The sequence below is a fragment of the Camelus ferus genome, chromosome 13 (assembly GCF_009834535.1).
Source record: "Camelus ferus isolate YT-003-E chromosome 13, BCGSAC_Cfer_1.0, whole genome shotgun sequence".
Taxonomy (NCBI): Eukaryota; Metazoa; Chordata; class Mammalia; order Artiodactyla; family Camelidae; genus Camelus; species Camelus ferus.
Window position 1 is genome coordinate 41201648 of NC_045708.1, and position 25767 is coordinate 41227414.

At 46.4% G+C, this 25767-nt stretch overlaps 1 protein-coding gene and 1 long non-coding RNA gene across 2 annotated transcripts in view; one reads left to right on the top strand and one right to left on the bottom strand.

Moving 5' to 3' along the window:
- Window positions 1-8810: 8810 nt before the first annotated feature.
- Window positions 8811-25767, bottom strand: part of LOC116668019 — a 57153-nt gene continuing 40196 nt past the window's right edge. Inside the window, exon 3 of the long non-coding RNA XR_004325055.1 lies at window positions 8811-8905. This is a non-coding gene — a long non-coding RNA (uncharacterized LOC116668019). The remainder of the gene's footprint in view (window positions 8906-25767) is intronic.
- C8A (complement C8 alpha chain) overlaps window positions 18628-25767 on the top strand; it is a 58192-nt gene continuing 51052 nt past the window's right edge. Inside the window, 1 exon segment of the mRNA XM_014561724.2 lies at window positions 18628-18821. Within this exon segment, the coding sequence (XP_014417210.1) occupies window positions 18745-18821 (77 nt within the window). The 5' untranslated portion in view covers window positions 18628-18744.

A 25767-nucleotide genomic window follows, 5' to 3' on the forward strand; every position in this document is an offset into this window, starting at 1 on the left:
CCAAAAAAATAAATAAATAAAAGAGAAAGAAAAGAAAAAAATGGTAATCCTGTGTAAATCTCTGACTTTAAAACTCAAATCAGAGGGTGTGAATTCTGGCCCTGGTGGGTATGAAACATCTGCCCTAAAGGCAGTGGAATTTGATGGTCTTGGAGGGAGTGTGTGCGTGTGTGTGTGCGTGCGTGTGTGTGCCTCTGTGCACCACGACAGTGATCGTGACTGTATTCTTCCCCAGCACAAGGGAGGTAGGTCAGAACAATCTTGTCCAAACAACTGAATAATGAGCATTACAGAATTATTTTAGGAAGCACAGTTTATTTCCAGCTCTATAGACATATAAAATAATGGAGCTCAGAAGACCCTGTGTCCATAAACCAGGTTGTTGTGTTAAGAAAGGCCCTTCTGCCCCCCACCCCCACCCCAGCCAGTCCCCTGAGCTGTGGTCTTGTTACAGCAGCAGCACAGAGCGATGAGACAAGCGTGGTCCTTGGCTCCAAAGAGACAGCGCCTCAATCTCGCCTCTGTGGGGAGGTAAAAATGAGACTTTGGGCAAATGACTTAACCTCTCTGATCTTCCGTTTCTGCGAAACCCCTCTCGCAGCACGAACATAAAGATGGAAGAGGTGGTATACGTGAGTCCTCATCACACTGTGACTGGTCAGGGAACATCAGCTGTCTTCCCAGACCAGTCCTCCTCTTGCCCTCGAGACGGCAGCAAGTAATTTTGAGCCAAATCCAGTTCTGCTCTTACACCAACCCTGAGCCCACCCGGAAGCCTGGATGCGTGAGGATTCCCTTTGAAGGCGCGGCAGGAGTGGGGAGTGGGTGGCGGCGGGCGGCCGACCTGGCTGCATTTCTCTCCTTGAAGCCTCAGCTGGGAAACAGCCTGTTTGTAGGGGCATGTTCCCCAGAGAACCTGGGCGCTTAGCTGAGCTGAGAAGTGCTTTCTCAAGGACAGGGACCGAAGAAGCAGAGGGTGGAAACGAGAACACAGAAACCCCGCGTTCCCAGCTGCAACGCTTACTTAGACACTCCTTCCCTGATGGTGGGAAAAGCAGGAAACAGCTGATCAAGTTCAGAGCCTCAGCTAGCATCTGGGGAACCTGGACGTTCGCGGTGGAGGGCGTGGAAAGAGGGTGGGTCACAGGCATCCTGCAATCACCAGGACTCCAAGGGTCAGGTCAACACTCCGGAACAGAGAGAAAAATGATGATCCCAGCAGGAAGGTCCTCTATGCCACAGGGACTGCCATCCAGCCACGTGGAGAGTCCACAGTCACCCCCCACCCCCAGAACTGGTCCTGACCACTCAGCCCTGCTCACGGCCACTCGTCCTGGTCTGATCCGTGCTTGTGACTGTGTGTTCATCACAACTGCTGCTTCGCAGCCCCTCCCCCCGACCGCCAGCCACCCGCCTCCACCCCTCTCAGCCATTCTCTCTGCCCCAGAGGCTGACCCACACAGGCTGTGCCGCCTCAACTTTCTTGCTGTTTGATTCAGGCTGTGAAGCACCAGGAGGATGCCCTGAGGTGAGCGAGGGGGAGGCTGGGGGTCTGCCTTGATTCAGGCTGTGAAGCACCAGGAGGATGCCCTGAGGTGAGCGAGGGCGAGGCTGGGGGTCTGTCCTTGAGCCTCTCCCTGCTCGGAGTGGTGTCTCCTGTGACACCTGCATCCTTCCATCCCTACACCTCCCACCGCCCTCCTCATGGCTCCGTTCCCACCGGGCTCTAGCCATCACCTGCCCTCTAGCCATCTGGGTGAGCGTGGCTTCCTGCTCTTGTAATCTCTGGGGGCTTCGTTGCCCCTTTTCGGTTCCCTCAACTCTATCCCCACCTCCCTGAGAGGACCTGCCACTCAGATTCCTCCTTTTGAATTACCTGAGCTGAAGTCCGATTTCCACCAGGGCCCTGACTGATACATCATCCCTTTGCAAAGATATATTTCTTTATGTATTGTCTTGTTTTAACAAGGAGCTTATTAGGATATATAAGACATGAAATCACCAAAGTTAAAAGTGGCGTTCAAACACACGGATCCAAGGGCACACATTGGAACCAAAGACGAACCTAAGAAAACGGCTCACATTTTAACTTCTCCCCTTGGTCACTGGCAGGCCACATGTGCAGCCCCTTGCTTTCCAAACACCCACAAAGAGTCGCATCTATTAAGTTCTGAGTCTATAAAATACAAATAAGCCAATTACCCTGCACAGGCACAAGTATGAGAGAGGGGTTTTAGAAGAATTTTCTTAGCTATATAATAAAAAGAGACTTGTGCAGACACCACCAGAAACGGAAGGAGGTTGCGGGGGGTGGGGGTGGGGTGACCATAAGGATGGCCTTGGCAACAGGGGAGAAGAGGATATCCCGGGAATCTGAGAGGAGGAACCAGATTGCGACCAAGCTCCCCACGTGAAGCCGGATCCAGGGGCCCTGCAGAGCCCCCGCGGGAGGGCTCGCTGGCTCTCCATCCCTCCCAGAGTTCCGCCAGCAGCACAGCGGAGCTGTGTCCAAGGACTGCCTCCTCTCTGAGTCTTTTCCTGCCAGTGGTCGGCTTCCTCACTTGCCTTTGGTCTTCCCGGTTCCTCCAGCTGCCGTGTCGTCATAATTTTTGTTGCTACGTCGCATCAGCTGATTCAGGGGCTCCGTTCTATCTTCTAGCCTCTCTCTGGGCATCCAACCAGCCTTCGTGTCTGCTACTAGTAACTGGGTTTGCCTCATCTTTCAATTCCGCTTCCCCAGGGTGGAAATCTGATGGGCTGGCTCGCCCCTCCTTGGGCGGAGCTTTCCACGTTTGGCCACGTCACAGCCGGCCTTTGGCGCGGTGTCTACCCTCAGTGCAACCACAGGCTCCCAGGGAGTCGCACGCCGAGCGAGCTCGGAGGGGCGGGCGGTGGACAAGGACAAGGCTGCAAATCATTTTTGCTCTTCATCAAGAGATGGGGCGTTTGGAACGAACAGATTAACACACTATTATATATAAAATAGATAAACAACAAGGATCCATTATCTAGTGCAGGGAACTATATTCCATTTCTTGTAACGAGTTGTAATGGAAAAGAACCTGAAAAAATATATTTAACTGAATTGCTTTACTGTACACCTGAAACGGCATTGTAAATTGACTACACTTCAATACAAAATAATAAAATAAAATAAAGAGATCACGTATGATGTGTAAACATGTTGATTCTGATCCCTTGAGGACCCTGGGAGTCTCTTGCTACGGCTCCATCCTTGGGAACAAATTCTTCTGCTAATCTGCTCCAGCCCTGAGAGCAGACTCCAGCAGCAGAGGAAATACAGCCTGGGCCAAAACAGTAGGCACAGGAGTTTGGCGAGGTTTTTGGTCCCCAGCCTACCAGAGGGTGAGCCAGAGGCTGCAAGGTGGATCCCAGACCCTGCCTGCTGGGGAGGACACAGCTGTGCTCCGGCCAGTTCCAGGCTGACTCAGGACACGGAGAAGGCGAGCTATGGACGGAGATCCTGAAAGACGCCAGCGGAGCCCGGGGAAGGCAAGACTGTCACTTAGCCAGCCTGGCGGGTGAGTTCCTCTTCAGTGTGGACAGCCATCAGAGGAGAACCTTCCCCAGAGGGTTTAGCAATGTCAGCAATGGCAGGACAGAAATCCTCATGCTGCCATGTATGAACTGTGTGACCTTGAGCAAATGGCTTGATTATCAAACCTGCTTCTGCATATATGAAATGCAGACGACCAGATCCACCTTTTGGAGCGGAAGCAAGAAATCCATGATAGAGTGGTTATTAAGTCCTCAGAGACCAAGCTCTCAGAAGTGGATAGCAATTTTTATGATTATTAATATTGTTGGAGCTGCCGACCTGTTTTCTAGTATTTGCTCCCACATATCAGACTGGACTTGGGCCCCCTAAGACTTGGGAGGGAAACAATCTTTTCCACTAACATGGGGAGTTGTGCCTTCTCTGTTGAGGCGGACATAGCACCTTGAGTTAGGGCAGGCTCTGTACTTCATGCAGCCCAGTTGGCTGTGGGTTGAATAATTGCCTGGCGAGGCCGAGATTTGGAAATACATTTTTTAAAAAGGCAGTGAGTGGTACAAAAAAGGTAACAGCCCTCCCCAGAGGCATGGCCGGCTCGAAACTGTTCTCTTGCATGGAGTCGTGATAGTGGCTGAGTCCATCAGAGCATCCTCCTGCCTCTGAAATCCAGGAGGTTGTGAGGGAATGTGCAGGCAACCTTGACCTCATATTCTAGACACCATCTCTCAGGACAGCCATCCCCACCAGTATCAGAGATCCTTTGTTTAAGTGAGAATGTGAGCCTGAGTCACCGAATTCCACCCGTGCCGTCTGGGTCTGGGGAGGCCTGCAGGAGGCAGGCGGCTTACAGCCTCTCTCCTTCTGCCCCCCCCCCCGGGGGGGAGAGACTGTTCCCCTGCAGCCCAGGGGCCAGTTCTCTAGTGGGAAGGCAGCGAGCCCCTCAGTCTTGCTGCTGCGGGGAGGGGAGGGGAGGGGAGTGCAGGCTGAGTTATCTAGCAAGAGCAATTGATGTCCACCTTGGCTGAAGTCAGTGAGGTTGTAAAATCACCGCCCCGAGGCAATCCAGCACCCAATTTGGAGATGAGTGGGGATTTACATGATTCAACTCAGGGGAATGTTTCTTTCCGGTATCGGGGCTCAGTCAGTTGTGAAGGAGGAATTTGTGAGCAAAGCTCACTGGCTGTGGCTTGTGCTTCCTTCTCGTCCGGACGGGCTGAAGGCAAAAAGGGCTCAGTCTGAGGTTAAGTTAGCTCAGAGGTGGGTGCACCTGTGTCACTGTGACCCGAGGGAGCCTGTCTTCGGGGTCAGGAGGGATGAGGGGGGAAAGCGCCTCCTGACTCTAAGCCCTCAGGGTCAAGGACACTCGACTGAATGTTTTTGGGGGTGCCTACTTTGTGAAGTCCTACTATGTTTTCATTCGATCCTGGTAACAATGCTGTGAGGTTAAGGGTTTTGTCCTTATCTTATGGACAAGGAAACTGAGGCTCAGGGAAGTTAAGGGAAGAGCCTAAGGTCACACAGCCAGAAAGTTGCTCAGCTGACCTTCCACCCCCAGGGGGGCGTTCCCTGGAGTTGTGCTTGGGGTTCAAACCCAAATGAGCACCATGCAATCTAAAAACAGTTAACTGGTACATGCGTTCTGCATTCACAGTCCGTGCAGGATCTTGCTAGAAAAAGGTTACCAGTGGCAGTCAGGGAGCTGGAGAGCGGTTGTCTCTGTTTCACTGCCTCATGATTTAGTGGGTTGAAGGGGATTGGAGACCTTATCCAGATGGAATCCAAATCCATGCTGAGCCACTTTCTAGGTCTGGATCCCAAGCAAGTCATTTCTCCTTTCCGAGCCTCAGTTTAGGCAGATGTTGGTGAGAATTCAGAACGATCATCAGTGTCATGGCCGTGTCGTGCAGAGGAGGGTCTGCAGTCGTCAGGTTCACCTCTCTTCCAGTTACCCATTGTTTGTAACTAACCACCCCAAAACGCCGTGCCGTAAGAAGCTACAAGAATCCTTTGTTTGCTCTTGAATCTGCAGTTTGTTTGGGGCTCTGCAGAGACAGCTCATCCCTGTCCCAGCAGCAATGACGAGGGTGGCTCAGCTGGGACCGTCTTCCAGGACGGCACACCCACGTGGCCAGCAATGTCGCCGGTTGGTGCCTCCCCGCCTGGGTCTCTCCGCAGTGTGGCTTGGGTTTCCTAGGTTTGAAGAGTAGGTCTCCCGAGAGACAGGAAGCAAAAGCTGTCAATTTATTAAGTCCTGGACCTGAAACCGTGCCACTCTGTCATATTCTGTTGGCCAAGCCATCCCAGAGTCCGGAGTCAAGGGGAGGGGACGTAGAACCCCCTCTTAATGGGAAGAGTGTCAGTGAGTTTCAGGACATTTTCAAACAGCCCCGCCACAGTCCGTCCTCTGGCCACAATTATGTCCATTTATTCCATGTACTAACTATACTCAGAACCCCCCAACATCCCCCCAAAAGTCTCCTCTCGTTATGGCGTTAGGTTTAGGCTTGAGATTTGGGTTTGTGTCATCTAATCAGGTTCAGGTGTCAGTGAGGATCCCTGGATTCAGGTCCTCAGATACAGCTCCTTCTTGATCTTTAGTCCCATCAACTAAAGAGACGAGACATCTACTTCCACGTGCAACAGTGACCGGACCATCTCAAACCGGCAGAGTGGAGGCTGGGCTGCTGTGTTACAGCCTAGCGGGGAGGTTTCTCGTAGCAGCCCAGGGCTTTGGATGCAGCGCGGGTTGACGACAGGTAATCTGGGTTCAAATCCAGGCTCTAGCACTGATTGGATGCGCGGTACTGAATATGTCACTCCATTGCTCAGAACCTTCATTCTCTTTTCTTCAAAATAGGAATAATCATCTCTACTTCAAAGAGACTATGTGAGATTTAAATGAGGCATTGTCCTGGAAACAGCCCAGAAATGTTCCTGGCATATACTAGGTCTTCAATAAAGGAGAGTTGAATTTGAAACCTGAGACGTGCAAACGAATCAGGCACAAAGATATTTATTTCACAGAGTGCATGCAAGTCTCAAGGTGTATGAAAGGGATTTGGGAGCTGTAATGTTCTGTAGGTGTATGTGTTTGTTTCTTCTTTTTATGTCATTGGCTGCTCCTGAGTCAAAGCTCCAGTGGCGGGGAGGGATAAATTAGGAGTTTGGGATTAGCAGATACAAACTACTATATATAAAGTAGATAAACAACAAGGTCCTACTATATAGCACAGAGAGCTACATGCAATAGCTTGTAATAACCTATAATGGAAAAGAATCCAAAAAAGAATATATATATGTACAACTGAATCACTACGTTGTGCACGAGAAACTAACACAACATTGTAAGTCAACTCTATTTCAATAAAAATAAAAAAACAAACAAAAATCAAACTTCCTGCATCAGCAGGGTGCAGTCCCCTCTGCCCTGAGGCTGGTGGCAGTTTGATCTCTGAGGCAGAAGCTACAAAAGTCATTAGGCTTTTCCTTTCCTTTTGTGCTTGCCTTTGCCTTGAAGTCACCAGATTTCATCTACATGGGATTACACTCCAATCTTACAATTCTGTTTTCCGGTGCCAGGGACGATTTCTGGAGAGGATGAGCAGACCAGTCTAGATTGGGGCCAAAAGGTGAGAGTTGCAGGGTGGGTAACACAGTCTCTGTTTCTGAGAGATAAACATGGAGCCGGGTGGGAATGGGTTTGGAAGCAGGGAGACCAGGGTCCTATCCCGGCACTGCCTCTCCGTGACTGTGCGCTATGGGCAAGTCCGTTTGCCCTCAGGATTTTTAGCTTCCTCATCTGACGGATGGGGAAATAATCATTCCGATCCTCAGGGCTGTATGAGGAGGCAGTGAGGCGATGCATGTCAAGAGCTCACCTCAATGCCTGGTGGGGAGGTGGTGCCAGACAGATGTTGCTTTATTATTACCAGAAGAACATGGGATAATATCCACCTAATCAACTGGTAGGAGAATTGAATAAGTTGCATGAAAACATCTCCAAGGAGTTAGGCATGGAGAAGATGCTCGGACATGGCGGTCACTGCCGCTACTGCCAATAATAATTTTGGGGGAGGGGTATTACATTTATTTTTATTATTATTATTATCTAATCCAGGTACTGGGAATTTAACCCACGACCTTGTGCGTGTTAAGTGCACACTCTACCACTGAGCTGTACTTTCCCACCCCCGCCATTAATAATTTTAGTTTTAGCAATAACGGTGTTGATCACACTTGACGAAATTCCTAATATCCTTTGAAAGTTTCTGTAAGCTTGGAGACAAGGTTTAAACTACGTGTACACTCAAAGATCATTTGAAAGATTTCTCCTGAAAAAGCCAGGTGTATAAGCAACATATTGGCACCAAGCAAGGAAATCATAAATGAAGACAAACAGAGGGGGATCCACGTTGTGAGCAGTGCTCACAGCTTCATCCATGGCCCAGGTGAAAGAGACCGCGGGGACACTTCCCTGGGGAAGGTGACCCTGCATTTTTTAGGCAGAGAGAAGTACTACGCGGAGTAGATTTATTGAACAATGAAAATGAGGGGAAACCAGATTGGTTTCACTTCTTAACCAGTCAGAGCCTTCAGCTAAGCTCTGTTTAAATCCGCTTTCTCATATTTTATTTGTAAATCCATAGATTTTTGGTTGCTCTCTGCAATTAGGATAGATGTAGTCCAGTATTTTAACTTCCTTGTCCAAACCATCCTACTCCTCGGTCCCTACTTAACCTTGCTTGTGGGTCGATGTCAGCAAGTCTCCGGCCTTCAGAAACCTACAGAGAAGCAGGCACCAGTCCCTATGTTTTCCTAAATTCCTAAGCTCCTAGGGCACCTTTCTCAAGAACTTTCTTACTACATTCCCCTCCATTTCCGAGTGGTACTGGGCTGAGACCTCAGGTTCTGCAGCTCAGCTGCCAGCAGAGTGAGGAATAAGGTGCTGTATTGGTTAGCTATTGTCATCTAATGCTGTGTAACAACTATCCCCGAACTCAGTGGTTTAAGCCACATTTTTCCTTACAGATCTATGGTCAGCCAAGCTGCTCTGCTTCAGGCTGTGGCAGTCATATTGAGTCTAGACCTGACTGAGAAACTCTACTTCAAGCTGAAGGTCTGCAGGCTTGCTGAGTTGTTCTGTTTCACATGTCTTTTTCCTCAGACTAGAGGACTACCTGGAGCATCGTCTTCCCCTGGTGATAACAGAGGCATACAAGGCACCTCCAGCTTATCATGTCCTCATACAACTATGTACAAAAGCAGCACGGGAAACAAGGATTCTCCTTGCATACCTTTTCTCTTCATCAGAGTGGACAGTCGTCCTTAGAAGTTCCTTCACATCTCATCTACCAGAGCTGGGCTTCCTGTCCATCTCCAAATGAACCTCTGAAAAAGGGAAAGAGACACCATGATGGCCTTAGAAAAATGCTTGTCAAGTGAATGGATTCTTACAGAGATGAGTTATCGGCCTACAGGTTCCCACATCACTTTAAGGAGTAGGGAAAAATCATGCCCAGGCTTAGGGATACCATGTAAACAGAAATGCGTAGGGGACAAGGTGAAAGAAGGATTCAACTTCCTGTTTTGCTGCCGATGCAGCTACTCAAAGACAGGTGTGTGGTTTCAGTAATACAGAGGGTTAATGTGCTCAGACTTTCGAAGGATACGTCAGCGTGTCCCTGGTATGGGGGTGTTATTAAAACAAAGGCAATTGCAGTGATTAACTTACTTAGAGTAACATGCAATCATTAGCTATTAATAATAATTAGCTATCACTAATACCGAAGTAGTGTAAACTAAGTGCCAGGCACATTTCTGACTGCTTTTCACATATAAATTCATTATTATGTGCTGTTCTTTATGACTGATGGGACCAACAGGCTTCAATGAACCACACGTCCTGATAGTCACCCCTTGGAGTGGTGCCTCCCACAACAATCCTGGGCTGGGCCATGTGACCTGCTTTGCCAGTGGGACATTAGCAAGTATGGAAGCAGCAGAAGCAGAAGCAATCTCTCTTGGGAGTCAGCTGCTCTGCTGGAAAGAAGCCTAGGCTGGACTACTGTATGATGGGAGGACTCGTAGAGAAAAATCCAGAAGGCAGAGAGGCCAGTATGCACCTTCCAGCCCCAGCTATGCTCTCAGTTAAATGCAGCCCCATGAGTGACCTTCGCAGAATCCTAAGAAGTAAGAAATCAACGTTGTTTCCAGCCACTGAGCTTTGGGGTGGTTTGTTATACAGCAATGGGAAGTTAAACAATCGGTACAACAAAGGTGTGTCAATTCCTTGGACAATGTGTGTGAAGGACTGTCTTTTCCTTACTATTTGTGATCAGCCAGAAAAGCTAAGGGGATGACTATGAGCCTCACAGGATCCTTTCCTTCATTTGACAAATATTTATTGAGTGCCTGCTCTGTCCAGGGCAGTGCTCTGGGTGCTGGAGACATCACAGTGAACGCAGCCCCCGCCCTCATGGCGCTCACAGTTTATGACATGGATTCATCCTCCCTGATGCCCTGGAAAAAGACAAGTAGTGCTCTACCAAATATATCCTTTTTTTCCCCATAAACTGTGATGCCTCTGTCCCTCATCTAAATCTGACTTTCATCTGCTCACAATTCCAAAGGTGGGGAGCAGAGCTAGACTGTAAAGTCAGACTGACCTGGCCTCAAATCTTCTCTCCCTCCCATCTCCTCCTCTGGTCTCAGTTCCCTCATCTGTGGACTGGGTCTAAGAATTCTCATCTAAAGCTACTGGGAAGATTCTAAGAAGAGCACAAGTATCCAATAAACATTAGCATTCTTCTTCTCGTGGAGGGAAAACATGCCTCCAATTTCAGGGCACTTTCAATTCAGAGGGCAGTTCACGGGGCATCATGTCTATCCACCCCCCCCCACCCCCCCACCCCCGTTTCCTAGGACTCTGATGCTGATGCAAATTTTGAAGCTAATTCACCCGCGGGCTCTAGATCTGCCCTGAGTCCCTGAGGAAAGCTGAGCCTATGACCCTTGATGCTGGCCCGTCCCACGAAGCTTTACCAAAGGCTCTCATGCACATGACCTCAATCACCCTTCCCAGCAGGCCTGTGAGGCAGGTGTTCTCAGCCTCAGTTTCTAGTCGAGGAGCTGGAGTAACTTTTGCAAGGTTACACAGCAAATCAGGGGCTGAGCCTGTCTTGAAACCCAGGCGCCCCATCTCCTGCCTTAGGCGCTCTCGAGTTCCTCTGCACTGTCTCTGTTATCCATCCCCCCCAAACATGCTCTGTCACAGAGATGCTTGAGAAGCGAACCCCAGGGTATTCTCAGGGAAGGGAGGTGATGCGATTATTTTCTTGCAACTGTGTACGTAGGAGGCATTAACATTCACCCAGGAGCTGCCGAAATCTGCTCGAGTGGAACCGAGGCTGGCGGGAAGGGGACTGACCAAATTTGCTTACAGTACGGCCTGGCTTGATGAGCGCGGAGAAAGTCTAATTACAGACTGACAGCCCCGAGTGTCTCATGGGAAGACAGGTCCTGAATAAACGCACTAAGGGAGACTTGAAGGGTTTAGAAACAGATATGTATTTGTTTCCTAGTCCTGTAGTTCTGTGGGGACGATCTCAGATTAGCATCACAGAAGCCTAACATTTCAGCCCAGAGGAGGCAGTGGATGGGAGCCAGCCCTCACGTGTGGGCGTTGAGGTGACTGTTCCAAGGTCATGCAAGGCCACCCTGCAGAGGTCTGCGTGGGCACCCCGAGGCCTGACTCCTGAGCAGCTGAGTTCCCACTGTCCCCTCTCGCTCCCAGGCACTTCCTCTTGTGTGTCAGGTGCGTGCAGTGCCAGCCCTGGGGGTCAGTGTCTCAGCTGGTTTCTCTGCCTCAGTCTCAGCCCTCTCCAGTCCGTCCTTCTGTGTCCCCAGAGTGCAAAGGACCCGTCTGACAGGAGGCTCTGCCACTTTGTTTTATTCAGTAGCTCCTTGGGGGGTGAAATCTAAATATTAGTCTTGGCAAAAAAGCAAAAAACAAAAACATCAAAACCCTCTGCTGGTGCTTCTGCTGGTCCCACCAGGTAGCTGTGGATCCCAGACTGTCTCTGACCCTTCGCCTCGTCAGTTTTGCTCATGCCTCTTCCTCCCTCTGGAAGGCCCTTTCTTCCCCTCCTTCTAAAGAAACTTATCCCCTCCCACCCCCACTGCCTCCACAAGAAAGCCCAAATCACATCCAAGCGGCCGTAGTGATGCTCCCAGCTTGGCCCCTGCAGGTCCCGACTCAGCCTGGGACCCGGCACTGTGACAGGCAGGGGCTGTGTTCTCTTCCCCCTGAGTATTCAGTGCCCCCCAGCCCCCGAGTACCTGGCCCCAACCCTTGAGAGAATGAATTTAATGACTGATCGCTTACGACACGCAGCCACTTTGTGGTACAATGCTGAACAACACACACTGGGACAGCCCCCCAGAGCTTATGGTCTGACTGATCCATCCCTGGGTCACTCCTGGTTTGAGGCTTACAGGCTCTCCTACCCTTAGGAAGCCTTGTTTAAGCAGTAAATACCTACGGCCTGATAATATAAAGATGCCTACTATCCAGAGAAATGGCACACACGTGGGGCGACGGCAGCAGCTGCTCAGTGACCCCCCCCCAGTCCATTACTGCCTCCTCAGATGGCACGTGAGCATGGCTGAGTGCGAGCCCCTACCTGAGGGGTCATAGGGAGGGTGTTTCCGGAGCAGAGAGCTCCGTGACAGACAGATAGGAAATGAGAGGACTGCAAAGAAAAACGACTCATCATAATTTTGCCTGGAAATGCCTGTTAATGTAGGTCATTGCAACAGATATCTATGAGGTACTGTGTGTGTAGGTGTGTGTGTGTAGGACGTACTGTGTGTGTGTAGGAGGCACTGCGTGTGTAGGTGTGTGTGGGGGGGGAGGTACTGTGTGTCTAGGTGCGTGTATGTAGGAGGTACTGTGTGTAGGTATCTGTGTGTAGGAGAAACTGCATGTGTAGGTGTGTATGTGTATGCCATCAAATTCATTATTCAGGAGGGGCAGTGAAGGCACCGTGGATAAACAGCTTGTCCAAAGCTGCACAGTTGGTTCATGCGGTGCTGGGATGTCTATCTAGGGATGTTGGGCTTGAAAGCTGCACTTTTCCTGCTGTACTGCATAAAACACAGCAGAGCACCTACTGTGCGCCAGCACTGGGGATACAAGGGTGATGTCAACATGGCCCCTACCCTCAAGAAGTTCCCAGTGTACTGGGCAGGGGGCGAGAAAGGAATGGGATTCCCCAGTGTAGTGCTGGCAGGGACCAGAGGACGGACTGTTGTGGGAAAGGAGATTTCACAGACATTGTCTGGAATCGCCTGCACACGGCGATCATACAGAAGCCGACCTACTTCTACTGGGCTTGAGCACTGGTTTTAATATCCATGCGCACAGCACACTGAGGTCCCTCACTGCTTGCTGGTGGGGCATATGAAGTCGGCCTACCTGGGGAAAGCTAGTTCCACTAGCTGACTTTCACACATGTGGTGCGCAGAGACTTTGGGCCAGCACGGCATGCCCTTCCAAGAGTACAGAATCACACAAGTTGGTGGTCTTTCAGAGAGGGGATGTAGCCAGGGTTCTGTGGGAACAGGGGACAGGGGTGCCACCCATCACACCAGGAGCGAAAGCATCACAGAGAAGGAGACAACTGGCAACTGATGACGCCTGAAGAATTCACTTAGGTGTAAAATGGATTCTGGTTTTTGTTGCAGCCAGAGTCCAACAGGAATTTCCCAAAGGACCACCCAGATTTGGCCAAAGCTGCTTACAGTGCTCCATGCCTTCTTGGTGGAAAGGTCTTTAATTTCTAGCCAATGAGCCAGACACTGACTCAGTCCCCTCCCACCCCTTAAATGCAAATGCAGCGCTTCACTGAGAAGTGGGAGCAGTAGGCATGCACGAGCCCACCCCAGTTTAGCCTCTAATTGAGACCAGCTTCTCAAACCAGCCCCACTTCATTTGCAGCCAAAACCCCACCACTGATACCTGCTGGCCACAGCCGGAGTGGGGACGGATGAAGCCATCAGGAGGAAAAGCAAGTATCAAAGACACGCCATTTCACAAAGGGCTGGGAAGGGAGGGTGGGGAAGGCACGGCCGTGGATGTGGCCTGTTCCTCACTGTCTGCAGACTGTGTGCCTGGTGTTGTGTTGAATATTGTGATTGAAAATGTTGCCAGCCGTAACAGTAAACAAAGGATGCTGTGGCCATCAAGTCATCAGCTGCTACCGCCACCCCTAACAGTGAGCAGAGGGGACTCAGGATGGGAAAGAACAGGAAACTGACCCTAGACAGCTAGGTGCACATCAATGGAGTGGTTTCAATGAGCCTGGACTTTTGCACCTTCCTATGCATGGAAAAGTGCTAAATTCCTTAACTTGAGATACCTGGCTTTCTTTGGTTAACAGTAACCTTTTAACATTCTGACTACCTGGTCTTTGTTGCAAAAATTCCTATATGTCCTGGCTCTTCCCCTGACACTTTGGAACAGTCTCTGACAGAGATCTGAGAGGCTGCCTTCCGGGCTCGAGTCCTCAGAAATTCCGCCGAATAAAACAACTCTTAACTTTTAGGCTGTGCATTTTTATTTAAGTCTACAATATTTTGCAGGTTTCCTCAGTGACGGAGTAGAACGTCATCATCCAGCCCTCACACACACACACACACCTAGAGAGACACCACAAGCAAACTCACCAAACTGTCTGCTCTGCCATCTGCGTGGCCTGCCACCCAGTAAGCTGCTTGGAGAAGCTTCATTCGCTTTTCATCTTTCTTTGCTTTTGGCCGTCACGAGACTGGCCAGGTCTAAGCTGAAGTTACTACTTTGAGATATTCCCTAAGTTTTCAACCCTTGAGATGCTGGAATGGCCCTGGAATCTGGGCAGAAATGGGGAAGTGGGCCCTCTACCACTTTGCCACCTGGGTCCTATGGCTGAAATCATTCTATCAGCTTCTGCTGGTAGCAGCCTCCCCCGGAAGGCCTCAGAATCAGCCCAGGGCACCTGGATGTGAACCCCCCACGTTCCATCTTGCCCCACCATTCTCTTTGCCAGGCCCTGCCTTTCTTCCCCTTTCCCGCTTCACTGGTACTTAAATGAAAGCTCCCATGCTTATGAAAGAGACAAACCAGTACCAGGAAGGAGGAGCAGAGAGAAGGGGAAGGACTGTTTAAATGAGCAACTGCTGTTCAGAGTTCCCATTGAGGACAGAGTCCCTTGTTACCTCTCCTGTTCTTCAACCCTCTCCTGACAGCTATTACTTTATCCATGTTACGGGCGAAGAAAATGAGGCCAGGACACAACGACTAATTAGGGATGTTTTCGGACCTGCAGCTGTGCTCTTTCCAGTCTCACAAGTGGCCTCCATCTGCATGAGACGTGCAGAACTTTGGTCTGTCTGCGTCGAGCACCCTGCAGGCCCAGCTCAGGGGAGTGTGGCCTCCAGCTTCCAGAGCTCCTCTGAGAGCACAGGCCTGGCTGTCACCCTGGGGTGGCAGTCAGGGCTGACGCAGCACTGGCTCCACTCTGAGGCCACAACTCACAGGCTGATTCAGACGTGGAAAGTGCCTCCGCGAGACAAGCAACGCATTTCCAAAATGAACTGCCCTCTTGCTGTCTATTCTGCATGGTATTTTAGAACTACGTTTGATAACAGAATGCTACGATTAAGGTGAAATCCACATATGCACATCTAACGATTTGGGAGCATTTTCCATTCATCCTAGAACATTTTGGCTAAACACAGATGAGTTCCCAGTCCCCCAGGGCAACACACACACACACACAGGCACTCACACTCACACACTCAGTCATAGAGGCAGGAAATGATCCCACCTGACTTAGCTTCTCTCCTGAGTCTATCCAGTGATTATTTCTCCATTCACTTTATTTTGCTTTCTGTGTCCCTTGGAAATGATACCCATCCTCTGAACTGAGGCATAATCAACAGAGAAGTGGGCTGGGAGCTAGAAGACCCTGGCCTCAGTCCCCACATGGTGCTTAGGAGCTATGTGACCAGATCAAGAATGACCTCAGGTTTTACAGTTGGACAGAACGTAAGTCCGTGAGCCTGAGACTCACCAGTAGTGCACCTGCAGGCAAATTACTTAACTTCTCTGAAACACAATAGCCTCATCTTCAAAACCGCACTATTATTGTTAGCCTTGCAAGATCATGGTGAAGATTAAACCCATTAAGAAGATTTTTTTTAAAACCATGAAAAGTGGCAGACACAGGGCCTGCTACTCTATACTTCCTTCCGTTTTGCTCTTTACTCACTGACCTTGGGACTCTCTTCAGAATAACGATATTTATCTCACAAGATGATTTTGAGGATAAAATGCGAAAACACACCAGAAAGTATGATGAAGTAGCAAACTAGTTTTAGCCCTTTGCCCATTCACTCCATCAACCAATATTTCTTAGTAAAGACTCAGTGTTAAGTGATATGGGTGGTAATGCAGAAGAATCAGACACAGAACTGACCCTCAAGACAGCTTCATTCTTGGGAAATACCCAACGCCATCAGAAGAACATGATACAAGGCGGAAATGAAAAGTGCTGGTAATATGTTTATACGGTTCAAAGACAACAAGGCTGGGGCATCAGCCGAGGCTCCATGGTGGACCTGCTATTTGAGAAGGCTCTTGGCAGAAGGGTTTGGGTTCAGCCTGGGAGGGATCACAGCAGCAAGGAAGGTGAGGGGAACCTAGACGATCAGGTGGAGGATCATTAGAGGCTGATAAGGCTGCAAAGATGGGTTGGGACCCATTTCTGGGGGAATTTGGACTTCCAATCTTAGAGAAAATGGACGAGCCGAGGAAGGCTTCTGAGCAGGAGGAGAGTGATGTTTTCCAAGCCAGCTTTCCCGAAGATGAATCTAGCAGAAACGGACAGGGAGGTCTGGAGTGAGGAGAAACAGAGACTCCATCGGAGTCTTCTAGGAGAGTTTCAGAAAGAGCCGAGAGCCTGAAATGGATCAAAGGGTGAGAATGAAGAGAGAAGCTTGGAGGGAAAATATTCAGAAGAAAAAGGATCAAATTTGTGACCATGTTGGGGGGTAAGGACAGTGAGATGAAGGGTGGAGCCCTGAATGCCACTGAAGCCTTGGGTGAGGAGCAAGGGCACCAGGGAAATCTCAGGAAGGAGCTGGTCTAAGGAGGAAGGCAATGTTGCCTATATGTAAAAAGATGACGACAAATAATGCACCAGAATTCGAGGGGTCATGGGAGGAGTCCAGATTTTTTGTGCTGTTTCCCAGCCTTGGCACTACTCACATTTTGGGCTTGATAATTCTCTGTTGGTGGTGGGTAGGGGGCTGCCCTGTGCACTGTAGGATGTTTAGCACCTGTTAGACACCACCAGCACAACCCCGAAAGTTGTGACAAACATAAATACCTCTGGACGTTGCCCAATGTCCCCCGAGGGGCAAAATCACCCCAAGTTGAGACCCTTGTTGTAGAGGGAGGTCTGCTCCACATGAGAAAAGCTGGAGAAGTGAAGGAAAACCTAAGCCACCCTCCCCGGGGGATCAGTGGACCTGTGTCAGGAACTTGGACTTGGGATGGGACAAGGTGGGAGATGGCTAGGGAGCTGGTGGAAAGAAGTGGGTTCTGAATGTGCCACCCTGGGTTTCTTCAGTGGTGTCCAGATGGAACCCCCCATCAACGCACATCTTCAGTAAAAGCATGACCAGGTGCCAGTCATCACTGGATGCCTTGTGGAAAAAGGAAGAACAGAGTTTTCCAAATGGATCGGAAGGAGGGTGAACCTGCAGCTGAGAGGCCCCGGGAGTCAAAACAAGGAGAGGCAGAAGGAAGAGAGACACAGAGATCAGGGGCCGGAGGGGCTTCCTAAGACCTGAAGTTGGTGTTCACGTCTGTCAAACTGCACCTAAATCTCTGAAGAAATGGAGCCAGTAACAACTGGGTGCCTTACTTAAATCTCCACATGTAAATTAGGTAACTTTTGCTGATGCATAAAGTTATTCATTACATATTTTTCATAAGCTATTTGAGATTAATAATGATACTACCAGCCGATCCTACTAATGAGAGAATCTGCCTATTGTCAAAGACATCAAGGCAGAGACTGACTACTATACGTAAAATAGATAAACAGCAAGTTTCTACTGTTCCCCGTCACAGGGAACTATATTCAGTATCTTGTAGGAACCTATAATGAAAAAGAACATGAAGAGGAATATATGTATGTACATGTCTGACTAAAACATTATGCTGTACACCAGAAATTGATACAACATTGTAAACTGACTATATTTCAATTAAAAAAAAAGAAAAAAGTAAACATAAAAAGACAGCATTACATTCTTGGGGAAGTCAATTAACTTCTCTGAATCTTAATTTCTTCAGCTGCAAAATGAAACGAATCATTTCCATCTCGTAGACTTGCTGTGGGGGTTCAGTAAAATAAGACACAGGAGATGCCTGCCACATGTTTAATTACCATCTATCTCTATTTAATGAATCTATGATACTCTGCCTGGAAGAGCATGAGAATGTGTCGGGATGGCACCACCAGTCCACATGTGCCTGTCATCACACTGCTAGAGAACGCTCCTGGAGGTGTCCATTTAAGGCATCTGGTTTCCTGAGGACACAAATGTGCTAGATGGTAATGATACCCAACATCTGGACAAGAAATGGAAAAGTCCATTCAATTACCCACATCTCTCAGGCTCCAGATGTTCGGCAACACATTGTAGAACTTCCCCACGTTAAGTGTTAGCATACCCTGTATTTTGCTGGCTGTTGCGGCTGCGCTGATATGCCAGTATAGCCTTGTTTCAATCCTGCAAAACAGATCGATCTGACCTCAGAAGTTCCAAGAGTTACTCAAGAGAGATCATGAATTATGGAAGTCTATCATTGTTTTGCTTTTCCCTCATCCTGAAGGTAAGATCCTTTTGCTTAAGTGAAATTGGTTAAATATCCTTCTTTCCTCGATCACATGGGTATTGTTTCCCAAAAGGTCTGAAGGGCAGTGGCCTTTGGTGTCTGGGGTTTTAGGGTGTTTGGCTAATCAATACTCCAGTAAGTAATTAACCAGAGAAGGAGACTCAAGTGCGTCCTGTTAGCTTCAGACGTTAGATAGCTGTTACAGGTCCCAGTCTCTCACTCCACTTTCCTGAGCGGTTTATTCCTTCCAGGTAACACAGGGTGGTGGCATCTGGATGAGATGTTTGCTGTTGCTTTCTTCGTCTTGGCTCTGGTGACTTGTCAGCCTGGAGTAACCATACAGGAGAAGGTGAACCGGTGAGCTGACCAAAAGTCTCTGCAGAATCTGCGCTTAGGGATTGCGTGGTGGGGAACCGAGACCTGCTCGTGTTTGCAGCAGGCTATTTCAGGATCAAACGTGACCTCTTTTCACGTTATTAGTAATCCAGTGAAGGAGTTCAGGCCAGTGGAAGCGCATTCCCTTGGAGTCAGATGGGCCTGTGTGCAAATCACAGCTCTACTACTTAGGACCTGGGTCACCTGGAGCAAGTCACCTAATCTCTTCGAGCTTCAGTGTGCTGGTCTGTAAAATGAGAATAACGCTTCTTCTGTAAGAGTTCATGAATGTGTAATAAGATCCCGGAGTATACTCAACTTCATAGATAATAGTTTTCTTGAATGATACTGGACAATTCTACTTAATCCATTTGTGAATTGTTAAGAATACCCATCTCACAGTGTTTTGGGGAGGATAAAATTAGATAATGTATATATTAAAAAATCACCTTGGGAAAGGCAGGAGACTGTAGAGATGCTGGGTCATTTCATTCTAGAAAGGAGATGATCTTTCGCTACAGAGTAATGAGTGGAAGTGATGTTTTCACACGTACATGGTGTCTCACCCATTCAATTTCCTTGAATATCCCAAACTGATTTTACATAAAAGAAAAAAAATCTTAACATCAAGTACTTTGTGGTGCTTAAACAGCCCCTTATTTTGCCTTTGGGATAGTACTGAAGAGTCCCTGCCCCCAAACATTGAAGATTTTAAGTAGAGTCATTTTACCCAAATTCTTGTTGAATGATTCAGTTTTGAATCATTACTGCTTTTAAATGCTAGAGCCAGAGAGATTTTCTTTAAGTAACAGTTCAGAAGGGGGAAAGGCATTTTTATAAGCAGCTAATTTGCAGCTTGTATTTAAAGCAAATACAATTTTGAAAAATCAGAAAATTCATCTCTAATAATTAGAAGATAAAGGCAAGAGAACTGAGCAAAGGAAATCTCTGCCGAGATACTCTTAATTACAAAAGCTTATCACTGTGATCCTTTTTGAAAAGGAACAAAGAGTCTTGATGTTTGATGAACTTATCAAATCAGACAGACCAGTGAAGAGGCAAATTTGAAGTCGAGGCAAAAGGGAACCAATTAAATACGTTTCAAAGTGCTGAAGGGGGAGATCACGAGGTGGTTGTGTCTAATGCCAGTGTGTCTGACCCTGGCTTTGCAAACGCACAACTACATGGTGAAATAACTCTACTGGGTCCAAATTTTGGCACTGGCATTTACTATTTGTGTGTGATCTTAGGTAAGTTACTTAAGTTTTCTGAGCTGTAAAATGGGAGGCAGATAAGAAGAAGAATTAAATGCATATGAAGTATTTAGAACAATGCCTGGTACTAGTAAGTATTTAATGACAGCTGTGGCCAGTGGTGGTGTATGGTTGTTGTTACCATTTTTTAGAATTCCTCTTCTCTCTGCTGGTTGGCAAAAATTAGAATAAATTTGTAATGTGCCAATTAGTATTGATCTTTTGGACCAGTCTGAGATTTCAAACTTCTAAAAAATTTAACAATGGTACTCCTTTTTACAGAATAAAATCTATTAAACTCTAACACTGAAAACAGGTGAAATACACTTACATTGTTAATGGTATACATTTATTTTTATAAGCTCATGTTTTCCATTATATTTATATATATCATATTACACCATTATTGTAAAGTCTTAATAGAAAAAAATGGGGTTTAGAAAAATATTTTAAAACACTGTTGATGAAAGTAAGTTATAATATTCAGCCTCAAAAATCAGTGAATCTATTATGTATATAATATGTCGACTGAAATAAAATGCACAACCTAAAAGTTGAGGGTTATGTTTTATTCGGTGGATTTTATTAGGGCTCAAGCCTGGGACACAGCATCTCAGATCACTCTAAGAAGCTGTTCCAAAGTGGCAAGGTATAAGCCAGGATATCTGAGCTTTTGCAACAAAGATTAGGTAGCTGGAACATCAAACTATTACTGTTAATTAAAGAAAACCAGATATGTCAAGTTAAGGAATTTAGAGCTTTTCTGTGTATGGGAAGGTGCAAGGGTTTGGTTTCATTGAAATCACTCCTTTGATGTGCACCTAGCTATCTAGGGCAAGTATCCTCTTCTTCCACATCCCGAGTTCCCTCAGGGGCACCACTGGGGGTGGCTGCAGGGGGTGGCTGCCTGCTTGTCTGCATCCTGAGTTCCCTCCACTCACTGTCAGGGGGGTGACGGTAGCAGCTGATGACTTGATGGCCACAGTGTCCCTTGTTTACTGATATGGCTGGCAATACTTTCCACTCACATATACAAATAATACTTTTTAGTGTGTGTGCTGCTATAAAAAGTCAAAGATTTTCCCCACCCTTTTAATTTATTGAGATTTGTTTTATGGCAGTGAATATGATCTGTCTTAGTGAATATTTCACGTGCACTTCACAGTGTGTACTCTGTGGGTGGGTGTAGTTCTAAGTCACGAAGTCCAGCTGGTCGTTAATGTTGCACGAGGTTTCATCTACTTGTTCTATCAGTTGTTGAGGGAGGGGTGTTGCAATCACCAACTCTATTTGTCAATTTGTCTGTTTCTCTTTTCAGTTCTATCAGTTTTTGCTTCATGTATTTTGAAGCTCTGTTTTAAGCTATTTATCCGCATATAGATTCGTTGATGACCTGCCCCTTTATCATTATGAAAGGCTTTCATGGTGAATTTTTTTCCCCCACTTTTAAATTTTAACTTATCTGACTCTTTATATTTTAAAGTACGCCCCCTGTAGACAGCATACAGATGAGTCTTACTTTACTATCCAGTCTAACAATCTCTATCTTTTAATCACACTATTCACACCATTTGTATCAGGTGTGGTCACTGGCCTGCAGGGGTTCGGGTCTACCATCACTCTACTTGCTTTCTACTTGTCCCATCTGTTCTTTGTTCCTATTTTTCCCCTTTTGGTCATCTTTTGGATTTCTTATTTTTTAAAATTCCAAATGATTTATTAGCAATTCTACTTTGTTTAATCATTTTGGTTGTTACTCTAAGATTTACGTCACTCATCATTAACGTCTCACAGCCTCCTCTCAAGTAATATCATACCACTTCTGATACCATTTTTATTCTGCTTGAATAACTTCTTTTGACCTTTCTTGTAGTGCAGAATGAGTTTTAGTGAGGGAGTTAACCACCTTTGTTAGGTTAAGAACTTTATTTTGAAGGATATCTTTGATGAATATAAAATTCTAAGTGAAGACTTTCTACTTTTCTTCCCTCATCACTTTGAAGATGTCATTCCATTGTCTTCGACTTGCATGACCTCTGAGGAGACATCTGCTTTGCTACTCCTTGTGTGTTGTATTTCGAAAAGAATTGATTGCCTTTAATATTTTATCATTGATTTCCAGAACTTTGATTATGATGTGCCTTTGGTGTGGTTTTGTGGGTTTATAGTTCTCATCAAATTTGGGGAAAATTTTTTTCCATTATTAATTCAAGTATGTTTTCTGTCCCACACTCTATCCTCTCCTTCTCTCCTTCTCATAGTCCAAGTGCAGATATATGAGACTCATTTGATATTATCCCATAGGTCACTGAGGCTCTGTTCTTTTTTAAATTGTTTTTGGCAGTATTTTTTCTCTTTTTCATTTCTATCACTATATCTTCAAGTTTACTAATCTTTTCTTCTGCAGTATTTAATGTTTTTCAGCCCATCCAATGAATCTTTCATTTTGATTATTATCATTTTTCAGCTTCAAAAGTTTCACTTGGCACTTATTTTTGTATCTTTCACTTCTCATCATGTTCATGATTCCCCTTAAACAGTTTGATGGACTTACACTGACTTTTAAAAAAATCCCTGTTTGCTACCTTCACTACTTTTATTTCATAGGTCTGTAGAATTAGGAAGGACTTTGACAACATCTGACTTAATCCACTCATGTTACAGATAAGGAAACCGGGTACCAGAAAGAGAAGGGGAGTATTAAGTAACAACCAGACCACTCCTCTAGGCATTTTACAAATATTTACCAATTTGACCAACTGACCATAATCCTCATTATGTTCCTGTAAGATTGTTGTAATTATGATCCGCCCCAGTTGAGGGCCAGAGAGGAAACAAAGCAATCTCATATGTAAGTTGCCTGGCTGCCGAGCCGCACAGTCAGGCCTTCTGATTTCCAGATCAGTGCTATTACTGCTACCCTCCCTCCTCAGAAAAAAAAATCTCAAAACTCAGCAACCATGTTGATAAGCAAAACAAATACTTAATTTGGAATTAGGATACCTAACGGCTTTTTTTTAATAACATTTCCAACCCAACATTTCCACTGAGAAACGATGAACAAAATTCTTCAGGGGGATTAAAGAAACAGGAGTGAAGAGCTCAAACACAGAGGATAACCACAAGGCTCTGTTTGTTTCTTTAAACGCGCCATACAGGCAGCAGATCCTAATGAAATTTACATCACGAACCTTTCTTATTTCATTGTTTTCATGGGCATCAGAATGTGTTTACCAAAGTAAACACAAAAGGGCCATGTGAGTATTTTCAATAGTTGTCCAGATGACTGGAAGTCAATATAAATCCAGGCTATATGAAATTTTCGCTAATATAAGCAATTGGAGTAGTGGCTGTGACTGAGTCTTGTGACTATGGACACTTCTGTTCAGGGTAGCTAATCTTTAGCTATGCTTTAAGTGGCACTAGGTGTGGGCTTTGAAGTCAGATCAACCTGGGTTTAAGTCCTGGCTTCACCACTTAGTGGCTGTGGAACTTGGGTAAGTTACCTAAATTCTCCAAGGCTTAATTTTCTCATCTACTGACTAGAGATAACACACACTTCCTAGAGTGTTTGTCAGGAGTTAAGAGAGTTAATATAAAGCACTGAGCACAGAATCTGGCACATAAGCTTTTCTAAAACGACTTTCATTACTCTTTCCCTTTTATCTGAAATCCTCCACAGTATACCTTGGATGCTTTAAAAAATGCATAGATTTTGGAGTTAAAACAGTTGGTTTGTGGGGAGGATACAGCTCAGTGGTAGAGCACATGCTTAGCATGCATGAGGTCCAGGGTTCAATCCCCAGTACCTCCTCTAAAAATAAACAAAGAAACCTAATCATCTCCTCCCTCCCCCTAAAAAAAATTAAAAACAAAACAAAACAAAACCAGTCTTGGTTTGAATGCTTGCTTTACCACTTACTATTCATAAAACCTTAAGCACATTATTTTCCCTTCCTATGAATCTGTTTTACTTATCTCTAAAATAGGTATAAGAATTCCTACCCTACAGGGGTCTAGTGAAATTTAAATTATATAATGCAAAATTAAATGAGATAATACATTCATGTAAAAGTTTTTACTGAGTACCCACTGCATGCCAGGTACCGTGCTTGGCACTAGGGGACCGCGGTGATCCCGGCTTTGCAGAACTTGCAGTCTAGGGATGGAAGCAGAGGGTGAGAGGCCCTCCACATGTGGAATTACGTTAGCATAGGGCAGGTAGGGCCAGGAAAACCATCTAGAGGAAAAGAGACTTAACTGAACTGGGAAGGCATGGCCAGATGAACGAGGTGTGGAGGCAAGAGCACTGTGCACATACTGCAGGGGAGCCCAGCACCTGCCCAGAGCTGGAAGCTCTAGTGGGATTCTATATGCTCCCAGAATACAGCAGATACTTTTTTTTTTTTTTTACATATACATACATGTTTGTTTTCAGATTCTTTCCCATTACAGGCTATTACAAGATATTGAATATAGTTCCCTGTGCTATAGAATATGTCCTTGTGGTTTATCTATTTTACATAGTAGTTTTTTTCATCCATTCATTCATTTGTTCCTTTTGTTCATTCATTCAATATCTATTCCAGGTATGCTAGGTGGTGAACAAAACAGATAATGTCCCCACCCTCATGGCATACACAGTGAAGTGACAGAATCAGTCAATAAACATGTAAATCAAAATTTCAGTAAAAATTGTGACAATACTATGAAGGAAACAAATAGGTTCCTTTGACAGAGGATATCAGAGCAATCTAAAGACAGGCAAGTTGCAGGGGGAGGTTCTCTGTGGGGGTGAGGTTAAGCTGAGATATGAAACTATGTAAAGAACAAGGAGACTGGATTGGTCAGCATGTGCTCAGACCCTCCCGAGGGAAATGGCTCATCGTGTTCGTGGATCTGCAGGATGGGAGCAGCATGAGAGCAGGAGATCGTGGCCTGAGAGGATGTCAGAAAGGTGGGCACAGGCCAGATCACAGAGGACCACAGGCACCATGGAAGAATTGACTTTAATCTGTGTGTAGTATAAAACAAACAGAAATCACTAGAGGGTCTTATAAAGGGGGAGTATTGTCTGATTTCTAATTTTAAAAAATCATCCTGGTGTCTGTGCAGAGAGGGGACTGGACGAAAACGAAGTGTAAGGACTTGGACCGTGGGTGGTCATGGCAATTATCTGGGTGAGAGGTAATGGTCCCTTAAATGAGAACGGAGGCAGTAGAGACAGGCAGGAGGGAAGATATTTGAGATCTATCATGAAAGCATCCCACAGGACTGGATATGGGGGCAAGGGGAGGGAAGGAATTCAGGATCACTGTCAGGTATCTGGCTTGAGCAACTGTGTGCTTTGGTGGCTCTACTTACTGATGTGTGTAGAATTAAGAGAGGAGCTGGTTAAAAGGAGAAAAAATAAAGTAACTTGTACCTGCAAATCCCAAACCCCTAATTCATCTGTTGTCCCCCTTTCCCCTTTGGGAACAGTAAGTTTGTTTCCTATGTCTGAGTCTGTTTCCGCTTTGTAAATAGGTTCATTTATGTCATTTTTTAGATTCTACATATAAGTGATATCATATGGTATTTGTCTTTCTGCCTGACTTACTTCACTTAGTATGATAATCTCTAGGTCCACTCATGTTGCTGCAAATGGCATTATTTTATTTTTTATGGCTTAGTAG